Here is a 22,273-nt window from a genome sequence, read left to right on the forward strand (position 1 = left end):
CGAACAAGTCTTCGCACACTCCTCGCCACACTACTCGACAACGACTTGCGGGATCCCTAAAGCCTCTGTTTTTCATTTTTTTTTTCTTTTTTTTCTTCTTTTCTTTGTCTTCCCTTCGTCGGTCGAGGAGCGCAATAAATCGTCGACTTTCTTGGCGACTTGTTCTCGATTCCTCATTCTGTGCCCGAAGTTTGCTACGTTTTGTTGATTCACTTCACTGAGTTTACAATTTTCTTGTTTTGAGAAGACTCTTCTCCCTGGATTAAAGCTCGTTTCGTCTGAATCATTTGGGATTTTTGCTTCTTTGAGCCAAAGGTTTCGTCTTTTGATTGGTTTGGATGGGTCAGCTCCTCAAAATCCTTTCTTGTTGCGGGTCTTGGTGATGAGTTTTGCGCTACAATGGTGCCTTGTTATTGAGCCATAAAAAACGTGGCGTCTGGCTTGGAGCGGCTCGGGATGGACTCTCGGAAGCCGCTGTGGAAGCCTCCTCAGCGTCAGCAGAAGCAAGGGGCGGCGTTGCGGCCGAGACTGGAGCGGTGCAACGCGTTGAAGCACATTGACTACGAGGCGCCGGCCGTGCGGGCGTCGTGGTCGGCGGGATCCTCCTCTGCTGCGTCAGAGGAGCAATCCAACACCCGCGCGACGCGGTCGCTGGACATCTGGCCGCTGGCTTACGCCCACCAGACGAGCTTCCGGATCGACGGCAGTGTCGAGGACGAGGTTGGCATGCTTTGTCGCAGCCTCGGTCTCGAAGGCCCCGATGACTTTGCCATTTCACTTGACGAGTGGGAGAAGCGAAAGGTGCAACCGTCTCCAGATACTGTAACTAGGTCTAGGCTTTCTCCGCAGGGCAGCCGAACCAGCTTCAGCCACACCTTGTCTTCGGGTCCTTCTGTGTCCAATTTGTCTGATGCAGACGAGCAGAATAGACAGGACTCGGGAGAAGGAGATATGAAGCTCTGTGTTGTTCGGAAACCCCATACTATGGTTTCCGAAACTGAACCCATCGAGATTCCATGTGCTTCTCCAAGGTCCAGGGCAGGAGATGGAGGTATCCGAGGAGTCCGGCCACCGGCTCTGTCTCCTCCACCACCTTTCACAACATTTTCGCCTCCACAGTCTGGACCTACAAGGAACAATCTACCATCAACTCTCAAAACTCCTCCCTCTATGCCCGTTCAAGTTTTTGATTCTTCCAGCACAACTTTCGATAACCTTAGAGCCTTGGCTCCAGAGAAGAGTGGGCGGGAGGCAGATCAAATGAAATCTGTGGATTCTGAGGACAAAGTGAAGGGGGGAGTTCCAGTAGTAGATGAAATGAGTAACAAGGAATTGAGGGAGATGTGGTTGGAAGACATATCAGCTGATGACTTTACTAGGACATCTTCTTACTCAACAATGAATGATGATGATACATCGAGTTCGACTACTGAAACATTCATCATCTCTCCAAATGGTAGGTTCAAGCTGAAGATGAAATCATGGATGCGTGGCGTACTCTTGGGGAGTGGTTCATTTGGTTCAGTGTACGAAGGGATCAGTGAGTAAGTAATGATGCTAAACTAATCCAGAGACTTATTGTTGAATTTCATAATATGTTAGTTGCATAATTCACCAAATTGAATACAATATGATTTTGCTGAGTACTTTTTGTTAGCTACTGCCTACTTGATCTTAAAGAGAATGATTTCTGTAGAGACTTCCTTACTGTGAAGTGGATTAATTTGATTTGCATGAACTTGTAATGGTTATTTAGGATGAAAATACCTAACATGTTAAATTTGCTAATTGGATTTTGCTTTAATTTATGTGAGCATGGTTAAGAAAAAAATGAAGCCATTCTGGCTCAGCAAATGGATGTTCGAAAACCTATCCAATCACTTCCATGGAAAAGTTAGTTATATTTAGGAATAGTTCTATTGCATCAAGGTTGTTGTGGTTCAAATAGATCCTTTCTGTGTGATTTTCAGCTCTTTCCAATTTTCAAGAATAAGTAGATTCTAGTTCAATATCTCATAGTTCCAGTTCGTTGTGGCATATAAACCAGTTCATGAGGTTGGAAATTTTGGTCACGTGTCACATTATATGATCGACGAAATGATAGTTTCTAATATACTTGGATTTGCATGTTAGATGGCATCTATTGTGAAACAGTGGAAGAATGACCTGTATCTAACTTTTAAGTGGAAACTTTAGTAATTTGCAAGTGCTAGGGTGGCCTCTCATATGATTTTGATGCCCTACAGATTCTAGCCTGTATTTTGTTAGCTCTTTCATTCTTGCAACTTAATCTAATCATCAGACACTTAGGTTCTTTTGGATGTTATTTCCCTTGTTTGTTCGGTAGTATTTTGTCGACATATCTACAATCTAGTATAATTAGATCTTGTATCTTGCTCCTTTGGAAGCTTTGGCTGTTATAAACTGGGTTAAGTATCATGTGATTGACTTATTATTTATCACCAAATATGTTTTGTCCATAGGGATGGTATATTTTTTGCTGTTAAAGAAGTGTCTTTGCTTGACAAAGGATGCAATGCTCAACAGTGTATTATCCAACTTGAGCAGGTATCCTGATACCAATTTCAAATTGTTTTATCCTGTTTCTGTTTATAAAATTGCTCTTATCTTTCACCATTCGAGTTAAATTTAAATTCAAGTTTAAGTATATTCTGACCTTGCTTACTTTCCCTTGCCAGGAGATTTTGCTGCTAAGTCAGTTTGAACATGAAAACATTGTTCAATACTATGGGACTGACAAGGTAATAACTTGTTTCTTCACCTTTCACAGATCACCAATTTCATGAACTTATTCTTCAAGATGGTTGCATATAGTTAAATGTATCAAATTATCATCAACTAAAGGAGATTTTTGCCTTAATTAATATGTCTTCTGTCAGAAACTACATGTGTGGCAAAAGACTAGTTGGTGGAATGAGAATACCCTTTTCATTTTTTCCTTAATTATTTGTATAACTTCTATAGTGGCATGTATTATTTTGTAGGAGGAGTCAAAACTATATATCTTCCTTGAACTTGTCACACAAGGTTCCCTTGCGTCTCTATACCAGAAGTATCGTTTGCAAGACTCCCAGGTTTCTTCTTATACCAAACAGATTTTAAATGGATTAAACTACCTTCACGAGCGTAATGTTGTGCACAGGTGAGGCAGCCATTTATTTTATGTTGGTGAAAATCTGATCTCTACTAGATATGACATTGAGATTTTTAGATCAATTTTCTCAGTTGAGGTTATGTTCCCCTATCTGAATCCATTTATAACTTAAAATTTTCTTATTATGATCATGTATTTATCCTGGCCTGTGACCACAAATCCTGCATACAAGAAAATTTGCTCTTTCAAAATTTTCAGAAAAATTCGAACAAATCTATTGAGGGAGATGCAATGCTATCTGTTCATTATCTTGGTAGCATGATCCATTTGGTCACTCATCCTTTGTCCTTGATTTTTGATCATCTCCTGGTACAATTTGACAAATGTTTTCCTTAACACCATATGATAACTATATTTTTCATATTTTTCTAGGTTTTTTGTTTTGCTGTTTTCTATATATATCCTATGACAAGGAACTTAAGAGATCATTTCTTTTGTCAGAGATGTCAAATGTGCAAATATATTGGTTCATGTGAATGGCTCTGTGAAGCTTGCAGATTTTGGATTGGCAAAGGAGGTTTGTTCTGATGTTCTCGAACTTCTTAAATGCACAATGTCTGTGAATATATAATTCATTGTTTCTGTTGCTATAAACCATTTCAGATGACCAAGTTCAACATGCTGAAATCTTGCAGAGGAAGTGTATATTGGATGGCTCCAGAGGTTAGGCCCTTTCTTGATTTTAAGTGGATATATCTTAATGTTTCAATAAACATTGCAAAACTTTTCAGAACACTGTCGTTTTTCATCATTTTGTTATGGATTTGGTGAGAGGCACTTTGTCTAAAGAATCTATATGATAATGCATGGTATGTTAACATTCTTATTATCAACTAAGATACCCGTTTGACTGGGGGCTGCAATATCAACATTCAAACCTAAATAGAAAAAAATTTGGACTCACGTCATGAATTGCTAATTTCATGGCATTTTCTCCCTCCTAGTTTGAGGGAACTGGACATCATGAGCAAATATAACTTGCCAAATTAAGTAGATTTGATGATATGGGAGCATTTTCTTCTTTCTAAATGACTCTACAAGATAACCCATAATTCACTTGGCTTACATCAACACGAGCCTATGCAAATGTTTGGGTCTTAAGTTTGTTGATAAATACAGAAAAAAGAGTCTACGAGATAACCCATAATTCACTTTTGTTAACATCAACATGAACCTATGCAAAAGTTCAGGTCTTAAGCTGGTTGACAAATACAACTTGGGAGACCATCCTCGGTAGAAGGCTTCACAACAATCAAATCACAGATAACTTATCCACTACCTAAGCAATCACAATATTGCTACAATGATGCTACATGCACAGAAGCAAAAATCAAATATTATAACTGATCCGGCGGTAAGAATGGGGGACCCACAGATGGGGTCCCGTCCGAGCGGAACCAAAGATTACCCAGCCAAAGGTTTGGATTTCCGACGCCAAAGCAGGAGAACCGGAGCCGAGTGGCCGAGCGGAGGTGTTCGCTCGGCCGAGGACAGAATGGCCGAGCGGAGGTGTCCGCTCGGCCGGAATCGTGGCGAGGGAACAGTGGTTAGCCGAGCGGCCTATTCGCTCGGCTCGGGATATGGTGTGTCAGCAAAGGCATGATGATTAGACTGTACGCAAGATGACACTATTAAAGGCCCCACCATCACGTCACGGAAAGGTTGATACAGTAGCAGTATGGTCTTATGGATGCCCTTCTGACAGGCCCACACCTAGGCATGGTCGAAAGCAGGTGATTGCTTCGATTGGTGTGCCCAGGCTCCTTCGAGAGGTCTATATAAGGCCTCCACTTCTTCAACCGGAGGTACACAAGTCTACATTTTCTAAGCCACTTTCTTATTCCTTCGCCTAACTTGAGCGTCGGAGGGCCGTCGCCGGGACACCTCCCGGCTCGGTTTTGTTGCAGGTTCGCTGGAACACTCGAGGATCCAGCAGGGAGCGCCACATCCCCAGCGTCCGTTGACTCCTGGTTCGGACAGGATCAATTTGGCGCCGTCTGTGGGAACGCACCTGCATCCGAGCAGAGGCAATGGACGAGGCTGGAAGACTACATACCGTGGCACTCTCACAAGAAGAGCTTGACGCTATAGTCGAGGCGAGGACAGCCAAGATATTGGCGCAGCAAAAGGAGAAAGCACAGGCTGAGCGAGCGCAACAGCAAACAACCTCGGCTTCAGCAGGCCGGGCGGCGCAAGCAGACCGCCCGAATATGTTTCAACAGGAGGGTTCCCTCAGGCACTCTTCCGTACTCCCCCAGAAATCGCGCCCGCTCACGGGGAGCAAGGATCTTCATCCGATTAGCCTCCCGTTCGGGATCATAGGAAGGGCAAAGCTCCCCGAGCGAACGCACCACCCGAGCAGGTTCACCGACAGTTCTCTGAAGCCATACATCGGGATCCGTTACCAAAATACTATACACCACCGCCGATCGGAGCTTACAATGGGACGACCGACCCTGACGATCATTTGGGGAAGTTCGACAGCATCGCCACCTTGCATCAGTACTCCGATGGCGTAAGGTGCCGGGTATTTCTCACCACTCTATCGGAATCTGCACATAGGTGGTTTCGGAGGCTGCCGGACGGCTCCATCACTAGTTTCCAGGAGTTCCGAACGGCATTTCTTCATCACTTTGCGAGCAGCCGACGTTATCAAAGGACAAGCGTCAGCCTGTTCACCATCAAACAAGAACCAAAAGAATCTCTCCGGGCGTATATACAGCGATTTAATCAAGTAGCGATGGACATCCCCACAGCCACCTCGGAGACAATGGTAAACGCATTCACGCAAGGCATCGCGGAAGGGGACTTCTTCCGCGCGCTCATTCGCAAACCGCCTAGAGACTACGACCACATGCTACACCGAGCGAATGAGTATATAAATGTGGAAGAGGCGGAGGCTGCCCGACGGAAGGGAACTCATGCCGAACGTCCAGTCCAAGCCGAACGGAAGCAGCCCGCTGCCCATCAGCCACCAAGAGGACCAAGAGTTGAGGCATCCCGGGCACATCATGCGAAGTCCCCGGTGGTTCAAGAGGTAGCGGCCGAGCGGTCAAAGATGAAGAAAAAGAGGGTATGGACCCCAATGTTTTGCTCTTTCCATAATACTAACTCCCACAATACCCGCGACTGTCGGGGCCTGCCTTCAATCACCCATCCCGTACGACGGGGTGGCCCTCGTCGATCGCCTTCACCCGACCGCCGGCAACGACATCAAGAGTCCGGTCGGCGAACATATAGGAGATCTCCCGAACAGCGTTTCCCTCCAAGGCATGAAGATCGCTCTCGAAGGTCCAATGAGCAACCTAGGCAGTCCGCTCGGGAAGAGGAGAACAGAAACAACACCTCCCGGGGAGAAATCAATATTATTGCGGGTGGGCCGACCGTAGGAGATTCACACAGGGCGAGAAAGGCAAGCGCCCGGCAGCTCAGAATCCATGAGGTGGGTTGCAGCCAAGAAAAGGCGAGCGGACCCGAGATCAGTTTCGGGCCCAAGGATCTTGAGGGAGTTGAAGTGCCGCATGATGATGCCCTTATCATCAAAGCGGTGATAGCCAACTACACCATCCACCGTATCTTCATTGACACTGGCAGCTCGGTCAACATCATCTTCAGAAAGGCTTTTGATCAACTACAAATCGATCAAGCCGAGCTGCTGCCCATGACAACCCCCCTCTACGGGTTTACGGGCAATGAGGTTCTTCCGGTCGGACAGGTAAGACTGGCTATCTCCTTAGGGGAAGAACCGCTCCGGAGAACGAGGACAACAAACTTTGTGGTGGTCGACTCCCCTTCATCCTACAACGTGATACTGGGGCGACCGGCGTTAAGCGAATTCCGAGCTGTTGTGTCGACGTTCTACCAGAAGATCAAATTCCCGGTCGAGGACAAAATCGGTGAAGTACGAGGAGATCAGTTGGCCGCTCGGAAATGGTTCGAGCCGAATCCAGCGCCGCGCGAAAGGCTCCACGGATCGAGGTACACGCCATAACCGAGAAACCTCCTGCTTTAATTTATGATGAAAAGGAGGAGGTTCAGATCCATCCGAGCCGATCGGAGGCTACAACCTTTATTGCCGCCGACCTGGAGGACGAACAGAAAGAAGAAGTGGTCAAATGCCTCCAGATGAATCATGACGTCTTCGCTTGGTCGACGCATGAGCTGCCCGGTGTCTCCCCCAGCATAGCCCAACATAAGCTTCACGTCCGGCCGGACGCTCGGCCAGTAAAACAAAGGAGAAGAGATTTCAGCGCCGAGCAGAATATTATCATTCGAGCGGAGGTAGAAAGGCTCTTAGAGGCCGGCCACATACGGGAGGTTCAATTCCCAAGCTGGTTAGCAAATGGGGTGCTCGTCTCCAAGCCGGGCAACAAATGGAGGGTGTGCATCGACTTCAGAGATCTGAACAAAGCTTGCCCGAAGGATTTCTACCCTCTGCCCCGAATCGACCAGCTCGTAGATTCTACAGTCGGATGCGAGCTTATATGTATGCTGGACGCCTACCAAGGCTATCATCAAGTGCCACTCGCCCCGGAGGATCAGGAAAAAGTTAGCTTCGTTACACCGGACGGGACGTATTGCTATACGGTGATGTCGTTCGGACTGAAGAATGTCGGAGCAACATATCAAAGATTGATGAATAGGGTCTTCCGCGAGCAAATCGGACACAACTTGGAGGTCTATGTAGATGACATCCTCATCAAATCTTTCCGAGCGGCCACTTTATGCAAAGATATGGAAGAAACCTTTCGTACACTCAGAAAATATGGGGTCAAGCTAAATCCTCATAAGTGTTTGTTCGGCGCCAAAGGAGGACGTTTCTTGGGCTATATTGTGACCGAACGAGGTATTGAAGCTAATCCTAGCAAGGTGAAGGCTCTTCAGGACATGCCATCGCCCAGAAACATGAGGGAAGTACAGAGGCTGACCGGTTGGATTACAGCGCTGTCACGCTTCATCTCCAAGACTGCCGACCGGAGCCTTCCGTTCTTCAAAATCCTCCGCAAAGCTACAAAGTTCCAATGGAATGAAGACTGCGATCGGGCCTTTGAAGAACTGAAGACGTACTTAAATTCCCTACCTGTGCTGGCCAAGCCAGCTGTCGGCGAACCGTTGCACATTTATTTATCCTCAACCGAGCAGGCTGTGGGATCAGCGTTAGTCCGGTCGGGAGGTGAGGAGCAACTTGTATATTTCCTTAGTCATATCTTGAAAGATGTTGAAACCCGCTACACCGGACTCGAGAAGTTGGCCTTTGCTCTGATCCTTGCCGCTCGGAGACTTCGTCCTTATTTCCTGGCGCACCCGATTATCGTCAAGACCAATAGCCCGTTGGGACGAGTGCTTTTAAATCCAGAAGCTTCCGGACGGCTCATCAAATGGACAACCGAGCTAAGCGAATTTGATATCCAATATCAATCCCGCTCGGCTATCACCGATTTTGTGACGGAGGTGCAGGACCCGGAACCCGAAGCTGTGTGGAAAGTGTTCGTGGATGGATCGTCCACTAGACACGGGAGCGGAATTGGCATAGTTTTGCTGTCCCCACAAGGAGAGCGGATGCAACTCTCCGTCCGACTGGATTACCGAGCGACCAACAACGAAGCAGAATATGAAGCCCTTATTGCTGGATTGCAGGCCGCTCGGCACGTTGGAGCCGTCCGGGTCATCCTCTATTCAGATTCCCAGTTGGCTGCTCAGCAAATCTCGGGGATTTTCGAGATAAATAGTACAAGGCTCAAGCTCTACGTGGAGGCTATTGAAAAACTTAAGCTCAACTTTAGGGAGGTGATTATTCAGAAGATCCCCCGGGCGGAGAATCAAGTGGCGGATGAATTGGCCAAGCTGGCAAGCGCGTTATCCCCGGTCGGCTCCCGATCGAGCAATTATCTTTAGTAGCACATGTCGATCGGATGGAGGGCATCACATACCCGAGCGACTGGAGGACAACTATTGTGGAGTTTTTGCGCTCGGGAGCTACCCCATCCGACCGGGAAGGAGCTCATTTACTGAAGAGAAGGGCTAGTCGGTTCACCCTCGTAGGAGATCAACTCTACAAGAAGGCCTTCTCCCGTCCGCTCCTAAAATGCGTCAGCTGGGAAGATGCCGAGTACATCCTTCAAGAAGTGCACCAAGGTTCGTGCGGTGGACATGCGGACGGTCGTTAACTGGGAAGATTTTGCTAGCCGGGTATTTTTGGCCAACACTTCAAAAGGATGCTGCCCGGACCGTTGCAAATTGTCTATCCTGTCGAAGTACAACATGTCCCACCGACCGGCAGATGAGATGAAAGCATCAGCTGTGGCCGACCAATGGGGATGGACATCGTGGGACCCTTCCCATGGCTAGCGGAAGTTCTTATTGGTGGCGGTTGACTACTTCTCAAAATGGGTTGAGCCACTTGCAAAATATCCGGCGGATGGTTAAAAGTTCATACGGCAAAATATCATCGCTTTGGCATCCCAAGACGACTCGCTCCGATAACGTCGATTCACCGGAAGTTGCTCGGAAGTGGTGCGAAGTTATGGCATCGAGCAGACTTCACATCGGTGGCGTACCCTCAAAGTGGTCAAGCCGAAGTAACCAACCGAGAGATTCTCAAAATTTTACGGGCTCGGCTCGACCGTGAAGGAGGCGGTGGGAGCCGGGCGTCTATGGGCTCTCCGCGACACGAAAGGAGAACGCAGGCGTCACTCCATTTCACTTGGTATATGGAGGGGCGATCATTCCGATTGAAGTTGGGGTGGAGTCCGTTCGGTGCAAAATTATGATGAAGATAACGTCGAGCGGAGGCGCTGGAGCTAGACTTGGTCAAGAGGAAAGAGCTAAAGCGTCCGTCCGGCTGATGGCGTACCGGATGAAACAGAACTACAACCGGTGCGTGATCCCCAGCTTTCAAGTAGGCGACCTAGTTTGGAAGAAAGTCGGCCGGTCGGAGATGTGAGTTGGAAGCTCACAGGCGGGACCCTTTGAAGTGGTCAAGAAGCTCCGTTCGGGCGCTTATTACCTCAAGGATGCGGAAGGTCGAATGCTAGATCGGCCATGGAGTGCAAATCACCTTCAGCCATATAGAGCTGGGTGAGAGGTGCGCTTTTGCTCTATTTTGTGTAAATTCAAAATAGCTGTACTCCTTTTATCGCAGGAAACAAAATATTCCCAAGGCATTATGTGTTCATAGCCGAACGGTTAGTTATCCGAAGGCCCCGTGCCGCTCGGCCGGAGGTAAATTATCGGAGCCAAGCGCTCGACGACGAAGGCCCCAAGCTGCTCAGCCGGAGGTATATTGTACGAGCCAAAGGCTCAATTCCGAAGACCCTGTGCCGTTCGGCCAGGTAAACGTTGTCCAAATTGGCTTAAAAGTCCGACGAGCTCCGTCGTTAAAGATCGAGAGCCGCGCCGACCGGCTATAAATATCCGCGCCGACGAGCCCCGTCGTTAAAAATCGAGAGACGGTCCGGCGTCTATAAACCCTCCGGCCGGGAAACCGGGAGACGGTCCGGCGTCTATAAACCCTCCGGCCGGGAAACCGGGAGACGAGCCGGCGTCTATAAATCCCCGAGCAGAAGACCGACGAGCTCCGTCGTTAAAGATCGAGAGCCGCGCCGACCGGCTATAAATATCCGCGCCGACGAGCTCCGTCGTTAAAGATCGAGAGCCGCGCCGACCGGCTATAAATATCCGCGCCGACGAGCTCCGTCGTTAAAGATCGAGACGGTCCGTCATAAACCCTCTAGGGAAGCCGGAGACGGTCCGCGTCTATAAACCCTCTACGGAAAGGAGACAGCGTCTATAAATCCGGCGAGGCAAGGCGAGCTCGAGTCGTTAAAGATCGAGAGCCCGACCGCTATAAATATCCGCCGACGAGCTCGTCGTTAAAGATCGAGAGCCGGGCCATAAATATCCGCGCCGACGAGCTCGTCGTTAAAGATCGAGAGCCACCGACCGACTATAAATATCCGCGCCGACGAGCTCCGTCGTTAAAATCGAGAGACGGTCCGGCGAAACCCTCCTAGGAAACCGGGAGACGAGCCGCCGTCTATAAACCCCGAGCGGAAGACCGACGAGCTCAGTCGTTAAAGATCGAGAGCCGCGCCGGACGGCTATAAATATCCGCGCCGACGAGCTCGTCGTTAAAGATCGAGAGCCGCCGACCGGCTATAAATATCCGCCGGCGATAAAGAAGATCGAGAGCCGCGCCGACCGCTATAAATATCCGCGCCGACGAGCTCGTCGTTAAAATCGAGAGACGGTCCGCCTATAAACCCTCGTAGGAACCGGGAGACGGTCCGTCTATAAACCCTCGGTCGGAAATCGGGAGGCGAGCCTATAAATCCTCGAGAAGACCGACGAGCTCGTCGTTAAAGATCGAGGCCGACCGGCTATAAATATCCGCGCCGACGAGCTCCGTCGTTAAAATCGAGAGCCGACGGCCTATAAATATCCGCCGACGAGCTCGTCGTTAAAAATCGAGGACGGTTCGTGCCTATAAACCCTCCCACGGGAAGCGGAGACGGTCCGGCCTATAAACCCTCCTAGGAAACCGGAGATGGTCCGGCGTCTATAAACCCTCAGGCCGGAAGAGACGAGCCGGCTATAAAAATCGAGCGGAAGACCGACGAGCTCAGTCGTTAAAAATCGAGATGGTCCGTGCCTATAAACCCTCCGTAGGAAGCGGAGAGGCCGTCTATAAATCCCGAGCGGAAGACCGACGAGCTCAGTTAAAGATCGAGAGCCGCGCCGACCGCTATAAATATCCGCGCCGACGAGCTCCGTCGTTAAAGATCGAGAGCCGCTACCGGCCATTATAAATATCCGCTACCGACGAGCTCGTCGTTAAAATCGAGGCGGTCCGTGCCATAAACCCTCGGAAAGGAGACGAGGCGGCCTATAAATCCCAGAAGACCGACGAGCTCCGTCGTTAAAGATCGAGAGCCCGCCAACCGGCTAATATCCGCGCCGACGAGCTCGTCGTTAAAGATCGAGCCGCCGAGGCTATAAATATCCGCGACAAGCTCCGTTTAAAGATCGAGAGCCTCACGGCTTTAAATATCCGCCGACGAGCTCCGTCGTTAAAGATCGAGCGCCGCGCCGATAAATAGCCGACGAGCCTCGTCGTTAAAAATCGAGAGCGTCCGTCTATAAACCCTCCGTAGGAAACCGGGACGGCAAGGCGTCTATAAATCCGGCGTAAGCGAGCTCGTCGTTAAAGATCGAGCCGCGGCTATAAATATCCGACGAGCTCCGTCGTTAAAGATCGAGAGCCGCGCCGGCCGGCTATAAATATCCGCGCCGACGAGCTCGTCGTTAAAGATCGAGAGCCGCCGACGGCTATAAATATCAGCACCGACGAGTTCGCAAGTACGAGATTGATTAAGGCCGCTCGGCCGTCGGTTTGCCAAAGCCTCGCAGTCACTGAATGCAAACGATATAGCCGAGCGCTAAACGATCGAGGAAACGAGTCAATGATTAACCCGACGGCCGTTAGAGCTGCGCCGACCGGCTATAAATATCCGTGCCGTCGAGCTCCGACGTTAAAAATCGAGAGACGAGCCGGCGTCTATAATCGTCCGAGCGGAAGACCGACGAGCCCCGTCGTTAAAGATCGAGAGCCGCGCCGACCGGCTATAAATATCCGCGCCGTCGAGCTCCGACGTTAAAAATCGAGAGACGAGCCACGTGGCGCTCTGTCACCGAGCGCAATTAATGCGCCCATACCGCGCATGCTTCGGCTTAATGAAAAAGACTTGCGCGATTTTCAAGAGGATTTAGACAAGCAAACATCCACGTTGGGCGCCAAGGCATACAAAGCGAAGAGCCGAGCGGCTAAATTTGGCATGAGGGCCGAACGGCTCAAGGGATATCAGCAGCAGCGATGAGGCGACGACCGCCCGCTCGGACACACAGTCCAGTCAGTCGGACTCACTGCCTCCTTCGACTAGACTTGAAGGGGAGGCAAGTGATCCGGCGGTAAGAATGGGGGACCCACAGATGGGGTCCCGTCCGAGCGGAACCAGAGATTACCCAGCCAAAGGTTTGGGTTTCCGACGCCAAAGCAGGAGAACCGGAGCCGAGTGGCCGAGCGGAGGTGTCCGCTCGGCCGGAATCGGTCCGCTCGGCCGGAATCGTGGCGAGGGAACAGTGGTTAGCCGAGCGGCCTATTCGCTCGGCTCGGGATATGGTGTGTCAGCAAAGGCATGATGATTAGACTGTACGCAAGATGGCACTATTAAAGGCCCCACCATCACGTCACGGAAAGGTTGATGCAGTAGCAGTATGGTCTTATGGATGCCCTTCTGACAGGCCCACACCTAGGCATGGTCGAAAGCAGGTGATTGCTTCGATTGGTGTGCCCAGGCTCCTTCGAGAGGTCTATATAAGGCCTCCACTTCTTCAACCGGAGGTACACAAGTCTACATTTTCTAAGCCACTTTCTTATTCCTTCGCCTAACTTGAGCGTCGGAGGGCCGTCGCCGGGACACCCCCGGCTCGGTTTTGTTGCAGGTTCGCCGGAACACTCGAGGATCCAGCAGGGAGCGCCACATCCCCAGCGTCCGTTGACTCCTGGTTCGGACAGGATCAATAACAATAAACATAATATCTCATGAGTCTCATGCTCTCTGGTCTTCGTCTCCTCGAGTCCATCAAACTCCTCCCTGAGCTCCAAATGCAACATTGAGACTGTTGTTGTGGTCGAAGATCGAAACTCATACGCAAGACGATATTTTGAAGCTTACATAAGTCATCTTTAAATGTATAAGATTTCTTACTTGAATTAAGCATTTTCTCAGGTTGTTGATCCTAAAAGAACGTATGGACAAGCTGCTGATATATGGAGTCTTGGTTGCACGGTTCTGGAAATGCTGACTCGCCGGATTCCTTATCCTCACCTGGAACCGGTTAGTTGCTAATCTGTCACTATGAAAGTTTCTTAATTTTTTGTTAAAGTGCCTTGTATAAAACAATAGAACTTGCTTTCTTCATGTAACTATCAAGCATTTTTCTCGTGTGTTCATATTCCTCAATATTAGTCCAAAGATTTCCAAGGAGTTATAAACATCTTGCTTCTGATCTTCACTGTTCAGGTTTTAGCATCTTCTATATTTTTTTTAGCACATTATTAAGTCTTAATGAAAGTTTAACATATAAATGAAAGTTTAAATAATATCTAGCATGTAAATATTCATATAGTGTCCTCATTAAAGTTCAACATATAAATGAAAGGTTAATCTAAAATATAAGCATATTTAACTTTTAATAGAAAATCTAAAATAAATTGGAACTATGAAAATAAATTAAACATTTTCTTTACTTTAATTAAAAAATTATGGATAGGGACTTTTTTAATTACATTAGTGTTGTTTTTATTATTTTTTTAAAAAGACAAATGTTATATAAATCTTAGTTATTTATGAATCTGGATGTATTGTTTATTTTGAGTACATTAAATTATTGTATAGTTTCAAAACTGAAATTCAGTATTTTATCTTTTTGGTTGAATTCTTTTAGAATAATAATTATTTTATAACTGATATAAAATTTCAATATTTGCAAATTTTTGGCTAAATGAAAATGACCCCTTTAAATTTAGCATGATTAAAAGTAAATGGAACACATCAGAATGAATTATTGGTTAAATTTTTATTTTGAGTTTGATTCATAATTTAACTTTGGAGATATGTTTAACTTTAGTTTAAATATATTTAATGACAAACTAATGCCTAAATAATTAATTTTAATTCATAGTTCATAGTAATAAAACCCGTGAAACTGTTTGAAACTTTCAAAAATACATTTGGATGGGAATATTAACTCTCAACTGGAATTGGACTTTAGACGCAGCGGTTAGAGCACAATGAGCTAATAATGCATTATGGCATTCAGAGGAGATAATGATGCATCAGTACAGGATATTTCTGCTTGATTTTTTTTCGTCAGTTTTGATTACATGTATTGATAGATGGTTCAATGTATTGTCGTATCACCCTTTGCACTGCACTGACTTTTCAGTTAACGTTTAGTTTACACTTAATAGTATGTTTGCATACTTTGGAGTTTATATCTGTTGCAATCAGTTGTCTATTGCAATACACTTATACAGAAGAGCCATACTGATTGTTATTTCTCGATTTTGTTTAACATTGCAGACACAAGCTTTATTCAGGATTGGCCATGACGAACCACCACCTATTCCGGACTCCCTCTCTCAAGACGCATACGATTTCATTAGCAAGTGTGTTCAAGTAAACCCTGATGACCGTCCTACTGCTTCTGAATTGTTGGAGCATCCATTTGTAAAACGACCGCTGAAACTCTAAATTCTTCTTCAATCAACAATGAGAAATTATACAGTTAGATGGCATTAGTGGCCTCAAATACTCCAAGGTAAACCACTCAAATGTTTGTTTTTATTCATATAGAGATTCCAAACAAGTAGGAGAATGATTCTTTGAGGATTGCCATGCCATTAATTATATGAAATCTCAAAACTCTTTGCTTCGACGGTCACTAATGAATGCTATTAGTGTGTCGATTACTGCAAACATGGAAAGCCCGGTTGACGTCGGATGTCATTTCTTCAGTAACAGTAGGGGTTAGTTTTCTTTTTCCGGGGTTGTTGCCTTACAATTTTGATTTACACTGTCAATCCACTCAAAATTTTGATTTACATCTTTGTTTCATGTATCTTGTCTCCATAAGATTGCAGTGTGATATATAGTTCTAATTCCATATTAACTAGTTAGGTTATTGCACAAACTGTGTATAGTAAGTATTATTGAAGTGATCTTACTTTTGTGTACTACTGTTATCTGCTTCTTCTTCTGCTCTTTAATGGTGTGCTTGGTTCATGCAGTGAAATAAAGATCTATTTCCAAAGAATGGAGTAAATAGAGAATAAATTCGGAACAATTGTTGTATAGTTTATAGAATTGATGTGAAATAGCTGTCCTTACATTTCTTCTTTGAGAATGCCATAAAGAATAGAAGAAGTAACAGTCAATCATAGCTCTTCAGCATCAGCAATTGATGGTTTCAACTGTTGAGCAGTGTGTCAAGCACATCGAGCACGATGCAGAGAAACATCTCAAGAAACCTTGACAGATACCTGAACAGACCCCCACGCACATCACACCTTTCATTAGTTATGCATGCTCCTAATGACCCCACTCATGATCAACCAAGTCATCATTGCCTCATGCTCAACGCCTTGATCTAGTTGGACCTTTTCCATGAAGAAATCTAACCATGCTCAATCAAGCCACTCACACGTGTGTGATAATTATGAAGGAATCCACGGCATAACCTTCTTCATTAATTTGCACCCTAAGAACAATGCTGTCTACGTGAAGAGAAATGAAAGAAGAATCATTTGTGGGTGGGTGGGGCTGCATTGTTGCACCTCTCTCTTTTCCTTTTCACAGTTAGTTTTGGGGTTTATTGCAGAGAACAGCAGCAGTGAAGCATGCGCCAGTTGCTTTTGCTTTCTTCCTTGTCTCTCCATGTTTGAAGCTTTTATACCTTTCAGTTATTCATGGAGATGGAGATTTAGGGTTTGGTTGGCAGTAGACAGATTGGTGTTGATGGCTTTGTCAAAGCTTGTGGTCTTTGTCTGCATGCATAAGTGCAGTGCAGGCCCCTGCCACCGAGTCTCCTCCATTATGAGTTGAGTTCTTGAGGAGGAAAAGTGGTGAGCATGCCTGCCTGGTTTTGTGGCTGCTTGTCCCTGCACAACAACTTTACTATTATTATGTCACTCACCCTTCACATACTGTTTTAATACATTTTAATTAGATAATGAATATATATCAGGAATAAACAAAGAACAACTAGGGTATAAGATTATAGTTACTTGACTTAGTCGATTGATCTATCAACCATACAAGCTGACTAGCCCAATTAATTTATTAGGCTCATTTACTTAGCTCGATTGATCTTTGAACTTGTTGAAGTCATCTAGTTCAATGAGTTTAGTTGATTAATCAAATGTGTTAGTCTAAGGGATACACTATGTTAGAAATAAAATAGTCTTTTTTTGAAAGTTCAAAATTATTATTTTTTTAAAAAAATAAAATAAAATAGGACAGAAAATGTTTATTGTACAAGAGAATACATCTTCATCGAACCATGGCATGGTTTGTAACCGACACTAGCCGGTCAAGACGGTTATTTGATCGCATCATTGTTATTGACTACAAAAGGCATCGAATTTACGAGAATAACAGCGCAAACTCGGAGAAGGACCAATTTGTATTTAACGAACTAGCCAGGGCGTTGTAGTTCTAATGCTTCCATAAAGTGCTACTCCCCTCGCCTTCTTCTTCCCCTCGCGATCGCTCGTGCTTGTTCCAGAAGAAAAAGATTCGTTCTCTGCCGCCCGTCATTCTTCCGCTGCTAGAGCGCATCTTCTCGTCCGCGCCTGGAAGTCGCTCTTTTTGGTGCTCTGCATCTAGCCAGCTTCCTGGAGGCCGAGTGGGTAAGATCTGTTACGGTTAAACCCTGGAAATTGCCGAACTCTTGATTTCTGGTTCACGAATCGATCGAAGGGTTTCGTAGAACGTGGATTTTTATATTCAGAATCGAATTTTTCATCCTCATTTTTTTTCCGGCATAACATGTTTTGATGCTTAATTATCTTCTGTCGAACGGGATCATGTGGGTTTCTCCTCGTGTTTCTGGGTTTCCCTCATTTCTTCGTATCAAAAATCCATTCTTTTAGTAGTAGCTCGCACTTCAAATCAACTCAAACTTACAGTTTTTTTTTTTCCAGCAATTGTTTTTTCCCGCATGTTCTTTTCGCACAAGTTGATGAGTGGTGGGGCTTAATTACTTTTCTCTAGATGAAGCATATGCTTGATTTTTTGGTTTCTAAAAGTCAAAATTCTCCTGATATTATTGGTTACATCGTTGAAAACTTTGGTAGATTGCGTTGACGCAATTTGTTTTAACTCCTGTTATTTTTCATTAAAAAAAACTTTTGTATTCTTCTTGATGAACTGGTAACCAAGTATGCTTTGGAATTCTAATACTTTGATTCGCTAGCAGCTTGATTTTTTGTTGTTGCAGGAAGTTCTAGCTGCAAGAGGTGGCCTTAAATAAAATTTGAGGTTAAGCATTTGGAACGGTATGCAGTGGTTGAATCTGTACGTTGATGTTCACCGCCGAGTGAACCTATATTGTAGGGTGATTCTGTGATTAATTTCTATCTGTTTCTTCCCTTCTACTGTTTTCTCCCTTTTCTTATTCAGGCATTAAATCCCTCACTCTTGGTGTAGCTTCTTCTGCTTGTCTCCTTAATTATATTCTTGTTCATCAAGTATCATTTTGATCTTTTCCTCTTGATTTCTTTGTGCTCCCTTGGTTTCTTGGTGAACTGGTTATCTTGAGGAAAGAACTCTAGGAATGGTGTGCCAAGCAGAAACAAGGACAACGTTCCAAGCTTTGAAACATGAGAATGGGATTGCTGGTAGCTCCACCATAATCATTAGGATTATTGCTTGCTTCCGTCCATTGCAAGATTGCCAGGTAAAGATACAATCTGCCTATTATCTGTTGTGTTATTGTTAAAAAAAGGACAATGAGTATCTGTTTTTCCTTTTCAACAGGCTGAATACTTCCGCCACCTCCTAAAGCCAGTTGCGTAAATTATCGTCTGTTGCAGTTCATCTTCAATCAAACTCGAAGAATTTTGCCTCCTTTTTTATTTTTGGTTAGATCCTCTCGTGTGGGAATAATATTTGACACTACAATTGCCTGAGGTAAGAAATGTGCTTTCATTTGAATTGTTACTGATTTGTCCATTATTGTTAATTCATAAATCTATTTAAACCAACTGATACTTGCTTTCAGGTGATTAACACGCACATTCTTTTGATGGGGCAAGATAATAATCCTCGTATCAATTTGCAGTGCCCAATTTGGCAATTTAGTTACATAATCTCTGCTAGAGATAACAGACAATTTGCTATCAGGCGTCAAAACTTGAATCCAGTGTTTTTCTCTACTTGCGTTAGTCCAAATGCTTGTGTCTTGCCAGTGACTTTTGCAACACCTTTCCCTGATTTCTACGCACGCAATTTCTTTCACAAAGCTTCACCTTTGATTCCTCCTCTGGCCCCATTTCATGTCACTTCCAAATTTGATGGCTCAGAGAAGAGATACTTGGTTTTTGATCAGCTAAGGGATGGAAGGAACTTTGCCTTTAGCTCATCAAGTGTCCCCATTCCATGCATGGATTCTGTGAACCCAGGTTTCGATGTGCAGGGCAGCACTGAACCTTCTGATTGGCATGGATCTGAAGAGATACATGAAAATACTGAGGAACTTGATGCACTGTTATACTCGGATTCCGATGACAATCATGTTGTAGATGAAGCCAGCACTGGAAGTTCTCCAATTGAAGAAGTGGAGAAGACTATTTCTGCGGTGGCTAGCTCTGTACTTTCAGTAAAGCGGAAAAGAGCTGATGATGAATTTGATGCATCAGTTACAGATACTGCAAGTTCGCAAGTTCTTCACTTTCCTAATATCTCTTCAGATAACAGGAATAAAGAGGATGACAACTCTGCATCCATCTGCTTTGAGTTAGTAGATGATCAAATTGAAGAGACCAGGCAACTCAAGAGAACGAAAATTCAGGAAACAGTTGGCCTATTGAGAAAGATCATCCCTGGTGGTAATGCGATGGACGCCATCACTGTCCTTGACAAGGCCATCAACTATCTCAAGTCCCTTAAGTTAAACGTCAAATCTTTTGAAACTTTTCCATAGTATCTATTTGAGCAATAGTTTCATCAATAGCACCCCATATGAGGGTGGTGTTATGAGAAGAGAGAAAAGTAAGTCAAACAGTTGCTCCTCACACAGCTGGAATATGATTGAATGCACGAATCAAATTCTTGTAAGGGGAAGAGGAATATGATGGTGCAATAAAGCATAACTATGTTGTAGTGTTTGTTTGTGCAAAGGGAGGACTTCAAATTAGCACAAAGCTTCTTTTGACCAAAAGTTTTGATGGGCTACGCAAGGTGTGCGCATGGGGGACGGATCTACAAAGGGTAGGAAAGCATGCACATGTTATGTTGTGCGGTGATTGTGACTCGGTTGGTGTGCTCCTTTGAACAGCAGAGTAGCATTGCAGTGAAGGAATGCAAGTCTGGTTGTGCTGTGCCACTTTAATGATTTCCTTGAGGTTTGTGGATGTTATGTTGCTTTTGTTGGCATGGGGAGTGAAGGAAGAAGCTTCATTCATTACTTTACCTTGCTATGGGGCCGTTCTTGAAATGCTTTGAAGAAAAAGGCATTTGGCATCATGATGAGTGGATAAGTTTGTGGTCCATTGATCCTTTTTTTTCACACAAGTGGGTGCCACTGTGCTATTGGAAGGTCTGTCTCTAGTTAAGCTTGCTATTGGATGAGTCTGGGAATGCTTGCTGGAAAGACTTTGTGCCAGCATGATGGTTTGGAATGCTCATGGTTTTTTGCTATTGCTATCCTCAACTTCTTTGTTGTTAACTTTGATGGCAAATATTGTCGAAAATGAGGCTTTCTACTATAACTTCATTCCATTGTTTGTGCTTATTGATAAGATATTTATGTCATTATTTGTGGTTTGATATGTGTGTGCTTGTGTGTGTTTGATCGCGTTAAGCATGTTGCAGAATGAAAGGTATTGACACAAAGATTTAGTGTTAGCAACTGAGATTGTCATTCTCTTCCTATAATGATAAGCATTAACCATATTTGGTGTTAGGCATTTGTGCTCCAAGAATGTTATTGCATTTGAATTAGCAAACTGATTGGGCTTTATTTTAGGTTTGAAATTCTATTTAGGTTTGTATTTTTATTTTGACCCCATGATTTAAATGATAATATCTTTCTAAATTATAGGTGTAGAATGAAAACCCCTAAACCACTTTGATAGAAAAGGGCAATAATTTTGAGCTTTCAACAAGTAGTCTCTTTGGTTATTTTCATGTATAATTTTCCTCTTAGCCCCTTCAGGGCAGTACGATGGTTGAGACATGAGATGTTGTTGACATGTTCGAACATACTTTTTTCCATTTCTTAGCCGTCTACACTAAAGGTTAATAGTCATTTATAATTTATTTTTTTTCGTGTTGACCTAAGGATAAATTAACAAGGATACTACGGGTGGGCAGATTATTTTTTGTAAGATCGAAAAAAATTTAGATATGTCCACAATGATATGATATTGTCCACTTTGGGCTTAAGTCTTCATGGTTTTGCTCTTGGGTTCTACCTAAAAGGCCTCATACCAATGGAGATATCTTTTCTCTTATAAACCCATGATCTTTTCCATGTATTTTTAATATGGGACTATGTTTGCAACCTTGCAACTCCAACAATCCCCTCATCAAACAAAGGACCATAGGTTTCCCACGTCCGATCCTCGACCCACCAGGTCTTCCTGCCCCTCGGTCCACCCGACCTACTAGGACTTCCTTGCCTAGTCGCAACTAGGACTTCCTGCCTGGTATCTAGTCCTCTTGATCCGAATATAGGAGCCCCCACTTTCTTTATTTGAGGTCAATACTACACCCACATGGCTTAATCAGACCATAGCTCTTGTGCACAGTCGGCGGTTAAACCTTTTGGCAGTTGACCATAGCTCTTGTGCACAGTCGGCGGTTAAACCTTTTGGCAGTCGACCATAGCTCTTGTGCACAGTCGGCGGTTAAACCTTCAGGCAGTCCGGCTCTGATACCAATTGTAGGATCGAAAAGAATTTAGATATCTCTACAATAATATGATATTGTCCACTTTGGGCCTAAGCCCTTATGGTTTTGCTCTTAGGTTCTACCCAAAAGACCTCGTACCAATGGAGATATCTTTTCTCTTATAAACTCATGATCTTTTCCATATATTTTTAATATGAGATTATATTTACAACCTTGCAACCCCAACACTTTTTATCACTGATAATCTTCCTCTTGCAATTTTATAATACAAGGACACTGAAACTATACTTTTTGAACATTTTGAATTGTCATCACTGGACTCCTCTGAATTCATCAAGTACCCTTGAAACATAATATTCGAGACATTTATAAAAAAAAAAACCACTTCCTAACTCAAACGGTA

General features: G+C 44.8%; 2 protein-coding genes across 2 annotated transcripts; both read left to right on the forward strand.

Moving 5' to 3' along the window:
* The first annotated feature begins 45 nt into the window (after positions 1-45).
* Positions 46-20,782, forward strand: LOC121971201 (mitogen-activated protein kinase kinase kinase 1-like). The gene is made up of 12 exons (XM_042522352.1): positions 46-1,544; positions 2,484-2,568; positions 2,700-2,762; positions 3,006-3,163; positions 3,617-3,692; positions 3,779-3,838; positions 13,963-14,070; positions 15,319-15,556; positions 16,026-17,645; positions 18,236-18,694; positions 18,775-18,927; positions 19,019-20,782. The coding sequence occupies exons 1-8, from the start codon at positions 457-459 to the stop codon at positions 15,487-15,489; spliced, it is 1,809 nt and encodes a 602-aa protein (XP_042378286.1). The 5' UTR covers positions 46-456; the 3' UTR covers positions 15,490-15,556; positions 16,026-17,645; positions 18,236-18,694; positions 18,775-18,927; positions 19,019-20,782.
* Positions 18,572-19,939, forward strand: LOC122040800 (transcription factor bHLH145-like). Its single transcript, XM_042600245.1, has 2 exons — positions 18,572-18,694; positions 19,019-19,939. Exons 1-2 carry the CDS (start codon positions 18,572-18,574, stop codon positions 19,937-19,939), a joined length of 1,044 nt encoding a protein of 347 aa, XP_042456179.1.
* Positions 20,783-22,273: the final 1,491 nt, after the last annotated feature.

Source organism: Zingiber officinale, chromosome 1B, assembly GCF_018446385.1.
Source record: "Zingiber officinale cultivar Zhangliang chromosome 1B, Zo_v1.1, whole genome shotgun sequence".
NCBI lineage: Eukaryota > Viridiplantae > Streptophyta > Magnoliopsida > Zingiberales > Zingiberaceae > Zingiber > Zingiber officinale.